The following is a 7,909-nucleotide window of genomic DNA, read 5'->3' on the forward strand; positions in this document are numbered from 1 at the left end:
GTGGACGCCTTTTCCTCTGGACCCAAAAATCTGGGCCATCTTCCTGCTCTGAAAAGTCAAAGTTTTATCATTGTCATACTGAGCCAAGGTCTTGGCCACATCTATAGGAAATTCAAGGAACTGCAAGCTGTTTGTTTTTGAAATACCAAATACACTGAGGTCTTGATGATGTTTTGAGTGGGTCCCTATGCACCAAGGTTATTTTTAGTTAACTAAAACTAATGAAAAAACTAAAACTCAAATTCAAAACACTGCACAAGCTTGTCTGCAAATTTCTCTCTTGTGACAAAGAGAGAGGCTGAGAAAATGTGTAACGGGTAGAACAGCCCCTCCTCCGTGTCTGCGGGAAAAATGAAGCTTCACGAACCACTTGCGATATCCTTTACTCCTGTAGATGGTGTTCTTGATTTAAAGGCTAGTCTAGTAGTGCAATAGAAATCAATTACATTTACACCGTATCTTTAATTATTATCTAGAGGAGTTATATATATATATATATATATATATATATATATATATATATATATATATATATATATATATATATATCTTGCAAGTGGTTCATGAATCTTCATTTTCCCCATCACCAATTCCAACACCCAAGAAGCATGGCTTTGGTGGATGTATTGCACAGGAGGAGGAGAATGAAGATAACATCAGTGAATTTTTTGGGCGGCTACTGTGTAACTATAGCAGCATTCGGCATTCTTTGAAAAAAAAAAAAGTGTTGACTGGTGTTTAAGGTAATAATTTTGGGAGGGAAAGCCATCTGTGTGCATGACCTCTTGGCAAATATCTATAACATGATCGGAGACCGACAGCCAAGCAAAATGGACAAAATAATGTAATATTTTGTTTTTAGAACTAAGTGGTGCTGTTAGAGGTTTAATTAGGAGTGCTTTGGTTTCGGCAAATAGTAAAAGTAGGATGGAAAAAAGAGAGAGAAAAAAGGTCATCCATCAAGGAGGTGCTCAAGCACCTCAAGAGCTGTCGTGGAAGGCTAATTAATCCACTTTACGACAGCTAGAGTGACACATTAACACTCAATACAAGTATATATTTTTTGCGTGATACTGGAGTTATTTGAAATTGCATGGAGGGCATGAAATAGTCTCCATCCTGGACTGGAAGTTACACAATTTCGTAGTAGAAGATTAAAGTCAGCTTTTAACAGAGGAAGTGGGCCAAATTGACGATCAGCTGATTTGACAGTAACTAGTCTGTTATATTACCGATCAAAGAGAAGAAACGTACGTTCGTACCACAACGCCCATGTGTTGCTTCATATTGGAGAACCTGAGACACAGGCAACAGAGGGTGGTGAATGACGTCACGGGTCAGCTGACGGGTTTGTTTTGCTTGCTTTTCGGAGCTCGTCACGATAAAAACACAGAGGAAGGAAGCGAGCACGTCGAAGCATCGGGTAACGTCAACAGCTCCTCACTGCCATTACAGCACAGATTCACGCTCATTTAGCACCGACCGTGTCGTCAACAGCGGCCCTTTTGTTTGCTAACACAGCCATTTACCTCCGTTGTCGACTGGGACGACGACTTTGACGCAGTATGCCTTCGGAGAAATCCTTCAAACAAAGAAGAACGTTTGGTAGGTATTTTCCACCCACATTATTCACTCATGTTTTTTTTTGTATGCTGTGTATGTTTGTAACCGTGCCTGGCTAGTAGGAAAAACAAAATGCGGCGAGTTGAGCTTTTATTTCGGCCACTTCAGAGTGAAACTGCGTCAAACACAAGTAGGAGCAGATGGAGGCTTGTTGACTGGAGGGCCTCGCATTCTTGTTACTTTTTATATAAAACATACGACCCACTTGACACGTACAAAGACGTCTTTATAGAATTCAGTTATTGACCGAGGGGTGTATTCTTCCGTGGCTGTTTGTGAGGCGGTGGTGGCCGAACAAGTGGTGTCGAAACGGGGCACGGGAATGAGCTGCAGGATTGGGGGATGGGACAGTTTCAGGAGGTGAAGTGTCCGACAAAAAAATACATCAAACAATTGCTGCTGACAATTCTTATTTCTGTTTATACGGAATGATTATTACAGTGTAACCTTGTAAAGTGTTACATGTGCACTTGTGCAGTACTTGGGTAGTTCCCACTTAACTCACTTTGATGATAACATACTTCCGGTTGAAAGTCACGTTTATTTGTCTGTGTTTAGCAAGGAAAGCACGTGAGGCGATTTTAGCAACAACATAGCGACCTGCTTAACATGTGGTCGTCCCGTCTACCACCTGGTCAATATGTTTATTACAATGTCACAACCACCCTCAGTTTCTGTTATTGCTACAGCACTTGGGAGTAAATACAGTTGTGTTTTCTTCAGGTAGTTGCAGTGAAGCCCCAGATCAGTGGTTCTTAACCTTTTGGGAGGTACTGAATCCCACGTTTCCTATGTGCATTCATCAAACCCCCCAAGTTTCCCCCCAAATTCAAGACATAGATATAGGGTTTATTTGTGAACAAATTTAACAAAGAGAGTAGACTTTTAAGTGAATCTGGCTCACTTAACCTTGAATTCAGAAAGCGTATTCCTAAGATGGAACCCAGCAGCAGCATGTACAATGAAAACAGCAGAGGCCCCAGATTTGAACCCTTCAGAACATCATATATTCCGTTATATATGTGAATTCGTCTTGCACATATTCTTCAGACCACTTTCTTTCTTTTTTTGCTCAACATACTTAGTATGAAGGGAATACAATAATAAAGAAATCACACGACGTACCATCACAACAGTCACAAATTGACTTCTCAGCACACACAATTCCCTGCAGGACAGATTAGTTCATTTGTAAGGCGACATACAAGCGGAATCACTCTTCCAGCGCGTCAGGCAGTAGGAGATGGAAACGGTACTAGCAAGATGTGAAGGTTGTGGCTTGACGGGAGATAAAAACGTTAGCATTCACCATTTAGCAGTTTCCAATGTAGTGGCCCTAGATCTGGGAGTTTTCTTAAGTTGGTGGTTGTATGCAACCTAGCAAGTTGATTACTACTGAGCCGAGTTGTAAACAAAACACCAGTAGTTGTCTTTGCTTCAACAGAATTGTGCGTTTTTAAATTAATGGTAGCGGAGTGCATTTTGACCCTCTCTGACCATTTACTCTCTCTGTGTAGTACACGGACTTCAGAGCGTATTTCCAAACGTGCCCAATATTACAGCCAGTTAGCTTGCGTAGCATTGTCAAAACAAAAGCACAGTACTGTAATAGAAAGACCACAAACTCGTCAGCTATTAGTCAAGGCCCAAAGCATTACTTGGGCAGTTCTTATGCAATGAAAATGTTATTCAATACACCATTAAATAGGTTGAATTTTAGATGCGGCCAACGGGACGTATTTTTCGCCTACATCGTCCCCTGTTGGCGCTTCGGCTTTAGAAAGTTGACTTTTGTGGCTCAGCAATTCAACTGAAAGTTTGAGGATGCTGTAAATAAAGATGACTTGACTTAAACTATGCTAACTAGTACAAATTCAATAGGCAATGGTTATTTTGCTGTGGCTACAACACCAGTGGCTAGACCTCCACCGAGCCCCTGACTCAACAAACCCCAGGGGTTCAACCAAATCTCGGTTAACTCATTCACTCCCAGCCATTTTCACTGAAGTGTTTTTCTGGATTTGGACTGATTTTGCAAGGCAGAATATTGTGTTCTGTTAAAACATGGAACGTACCAAAAGAAAGAATAGTCTCTTCTTTCATCTGTCTTCCCCATCAGACAAACACGTGCCAGCTCTCAGAATCAGGGTGTCCTTCTCTTTAGTGTGGCCTGAAAAGTCATGACTCAGACGTGTCATGAGAGACAAACAACACCCACAGAGCTGCCCTGTTCCTGCGCAGTGGACGTAACCTAATTGACATGTTATCACAGGACATTGTCCCACATTTTCTCAGTAAGATAAACAGTTTCAGCGTGGAAATTAGATTTTACTTTCACAACAGCGGAATGCCCGTCAATCACTGGATGTCATGACTGTTAATGTGCCATTTAAATGCACACTTATGGACTCAGAACCACAACTGGTCATGCATTGGTGAGTGCGAACATTGTTGTGAGTTTTTACCAGTTAAGTAGAAAATGAGTGTTCATTTTTGCCTTCATATAAGATAAATGTTGTGGTACAATTTGCTTGCATTGAGTGGATTATCGAGGATAAATTCGTTATACTCGCACTTACAACTAGGTTTCGGTCTTTAAAGCTGTTCTTTTAGTACAATGCCCTCTTGGGCTTCTTTGTCGCTTGATTTAGCACATTAAGGGCCATATTTAAAGATCTTTATCTTGATTAACTCAATAACAAAAATATCATGTGATGAGTTGTTGCTAACTTGATAAGTAACCACAAACCTGATGAACCGGAGTAGTAATGAACGCTTCTCCTCATCAACACTCTGACACACTGTTGTGGTCCCGTCATTTACTTTGAAATGACACCATCACACTGTTTTAATGGTAATACCTTCATGAGTGCTTTTGTCATATATAGGAATACATCCAACACAACACTACAGTACGACAGAGAGTTTGGGTGACGTGGCATGAAATTGTCAATAACCTACGCTGATGCAGTGATAACGTCATAATTACCATAAATACTAGCTACTAGCTAGATTAGCTGCAAACCACCAACTAAATGCTAAAGTGTGAAGTAATCTTGTTAACCCTATAAAGCCACAACTATGAACTATATGAGATAAAATTCAGATTCTTTGTCAATTTTTATTGGTCCTTTTGAACAAAAAAAAAAAGAAGAAAAAAAAGAATATCAACTTCCACACATGACATTTGATTTGTGTCATATTTGATACATCTGGTCACAATGCTTTAAATTCGTACATTTTTAACTGTCAAAAATATAATAACAGACATATCAAGCATAGTAGTATTCCCAAAACCCAGACATTTCCTAGTATGAATAAGTATAGGTGCCTCTCCTTTCTCAAGTGGGGCGATCTTGCGCGCAAGAGGAATGGATAACACAAAAATATTGTGTAAATGTGACAGTGTACAAATAGTGATATTTGTTTCCAGTAAATGAATTCTGTAACAAACTTACATTATAAAATGAACCAAGCAGCCATTGCTTTCTTTTGGTGAAAAAGTTGAGATTGAAAGTGATTGACCTGAAGTAATGTTCAGCAAAAACTAGGCTGAGCTGAAAGTACTTCCAGGTTTTCTTCTTCTTTGAAATTGACACTATTAAACATAATAGTGTACTGCCATCCAATGGTCGATTGTAGAATTACACCCAGAATAAATGGGAGGCATAACTACAAAAATATTTATAGACTGAAAATGGACTAAAAAACCAAATTTATGTAGAATATGATGCCATGTCGACCTAGCACACACGTGAACTCGATGAACTAGTCATCTAGCTACTTCATTTGTTTTAAGAGACAAGCGCAGTGTGTGCTCGACCCCGCCAGCTGACACTGTGTGCACTTTTGTGTCCCTGCAGATCAGAGAGTAGAAGATGTCCGACTGATCCGGGAGCAGCATCCTAACAAGATCCCCGTGAGTGTTCTTCTCTTGCATGCATTCATGTCCAATCCTGGCATGCCGTAAATTAAGTCACATGATCAGCATGAGTGCTGTAAAATCTAAAGTATGAACATATATGCCCTGTAGGTGATCATCGAGAGGTACAAAGGAGAGAAGCAGCTCCCCATCCTGGACAAGACAAAGTTCTTAGTGCCGGACCACGTCAACATGAGTGAGCTCATCAAGATTATCAGGTAGGACATTTTCCCAACATCTTTTTCCTTCCTTATCTCCTCCAATTCTGATTAATGATGGCATGTCATGCCGCCACATATTAATTTGCAATCGAATAGTGAGGAACCAAAATGGCAATTTGCTTTTTTTTTCCGAATGGTTCATCCCTTAATGTCGTTCTCCTCACGACCACCAGGAGGCGCTTGCAGCTGAATTCCAACCAGGCATTCTTCCTGCTGGTCAACGGCCACAGCATGGTGTCCGTGTCCGCCGCCATCTCAGAGGTGTACGAGAGGGAGCGCGACCAAGATGGCTTCCTCTACATGGTCTACGCCTCCCAGGAAACCTTCGGCGCCGACCCGACTCCCCAGTGATCACCTTTCCTTTTCTAACTCATGGCCAGCCATCGGACAATTGTAGTTTTTTTTTTTTTTTTTTGCTCCTTTCCAGTAGTTACACCATGTTAGTCTTGACTGTACTAAGTAAAACACAATCCGCTAAACGTAATCGCCAAGTAGCGGCTTTTCTTTTGCGAGGGTTCTGACTGCAAAGAGAAGAACCTGTTTGTATGCGACACAGGTACACCACAGTCGTTTATGGGCCCTCTTTATTCTTTTTCCTGTCGGTTGTCATGGCAACGTAGCAGTTCTTCCCGTGTTGTGGCTAGATGAATCTTAGACCGCCTCCTGTTTATCTCCACCTTTCAGCTTGCAATTTTACAAAAAAAAAAAAAAAAAAAAAAAGTGGTGCGGCGCCACTGCTTTTTATAGATTTCTATTTACAATAGCAAACTGAACAAAGCTAACGTTGATTTGAAGCTTTATGGAGATGAGTACAAGCTATGTTGAATCAACAACAGACATTGAGGCATTGCTCAAGTAGACACTGTTGAAGAAGTGGACGTAGCCTCGAGGTCCGATGCAGGCAGGCGTGCCTTAAAGCAGCATCAAAGGGCAAAAAGATTCTACATTTGAGCTTTGTGTTCATTTTGTAAATAATGTCACATTCAGAGTCAAATCCACCATAACGCAACTTTGTCATTGGTAACCTGTCAGTCACAGTAATGCGCCTCGATATTGCGTGGTCGCGCCAACCTTGGGTCTGAATTTAGTCATTTTCGCTCCAAAAAAAGAGGCTATGTCCACTTTTTATCCTGAATCTTTGTTATTGATGTGTGTTAAGTGTGATCACCCTCCCCCTTTAGTTTGTTTACTTGCCGTTTACGGCTTCAAGTATTTCAACATTTATATAAGATATGCAAGAACTGCTTGGAATGCATAATGTTGGCACAATAAGAGCGGTTCGGTGACCAAGTTGACTTTTGGACACTACAGTGAGACTGGTCGAGAAACTTGAGGGGTGTGGGTTTATTTCTTTTTTTTTTTTTTTTCCCAGTCACAAGTAATTTGAAGTTTTAGTAGGGGGAGCGGGTGCCTGGTGTGTGTAGTAGCTACATCAGTGTGTTGACTTTGGCCCACAGGGTTGATATCCGGTGATCTTCACCCTGGCCGCTCTGTGGGTTGCGTATCCTGTCTGTGGACATGGACCTTAGTGCTTTTTATGTTTGTTGAGGTACAACTGCTTTTATATCGCAGTATTTTATCATTTTTGATTTAATTTAACCTTTTCATCGTACAAGTCTTTATCAATGTTCTCAGTTTGTGCTATTGGACAAGTCCAAGCCACTGTTTGTTGCGGAGGTGGAACATTGATTTGTGCGTCTTCCAGCCCCTCCGTTTCTCACACATTCACACCGAGCAATAGCCATGTGTGTATTTATGTTGGTATTTTGTTAACAATAAAAGATAGAGAAAACAAGATTTTGAATAATGTGTGATTGTATTTATCCATAAGCCAACTTGAATAGAAAGTGTACATCCCCCAAAAATATGCTTGTCCACCAGTTCTACACTATTTAGTTTAAAACAAACTAGTTTAAATTACCTGTTTTGTCTCCATACTGGCAGATATTCTGCATTTAAGATTTAAATGCATGTAGACTTATGTTCAATGTGTTGATGGCATTGCTGTTACAGGGCATAAATCATTCTGTTATATTCATGTTTTTCCTGTTATATAGATGTACATACTGGATTGTGCGTCAAGCAGTTTAGAGTATTTTCAAATGAAAATATGTTGCAAATCATCAAACTGCTCAATCATGAC

General features: G+C 40.5%; 1 protein-coding gene across 2 annotated transcripts; it reads left to right on the forward strand.

Moving 5' to 3' along the window:
- The first annotated feature begins 1,270 nt into the window (after positions 1-1,270).
- Positions 1,271-7,563, forward strand: map1lc3b (microtubule-associated protein 1 light chain 3 beta). Of its 2 annotated transcripts, none has more exons than XM_077516487.1 (5): positions 1,271-1,423; positions 1,522-1,605; positions 5,487-5,542; positions 5,657-5,763; positions 5,940-7,563. In XM_077516487.1, exons 2-5 carry the CDS (start codon positions 1,566-1,568, stop codon positions 6,115-6,117), a joined length of 381 nt encoding a protein of 126 aa, XP_077372613.1. In that variant the 5' UTR covers positions 1,271-1,423; positions 1,522-1,565; the 3' UTR covers positions 6,118-7,563. The 2 variants fall into 2 exon arrangements, with proteins under 2 accessions (XP_077372613.1, XP_077372612.1); XM_077516486.1 differs by having other exon boundaries at positions 1,278-1,423; positions 1,498-1,605.
- The last annotated feature ends 346 nt before the right edge of the window (positions 7,564-7,909 follow it).

This window comes from Festucalex cinctus, chromosome 3, assembly GCF_051991245.1.
Source record: "Festucalex cinctus isolate MCC-2025b chromosome 3, RoL_Fcin_1.0, whole genome shotgun sequence".
NCBI lineage: Eukaryota > Metazoa > Chordata > Actinopteri > Syngnathiformes > Syngnathidae > Festucalex > Festucalex cinctus.

Bases quoted from the DNA above. Each gene is read 5' to 3' on its own strand.
- map1lc3b (XM_077516487.1), top strand. From the start codon at position 1,566: ATGCCTTCGGAGAAATCCTTCAAACAAAGAAGAACGTTTG. The intron at 1,606-5,486 runs GTAGGTATTTTC...GTGTCCCTGCAG, and splicing joins CAAACAAAGAAGAACGTTTG to ATCAGAGAGTAGAAGATGTC. The intron at 5,764-5,939 runs GTAGGACATTTT...CACGACCACCAG, and splicing joins GAGCTCATCAAGATTATCAG to GAGGCGCTTGCAGCTGAATT.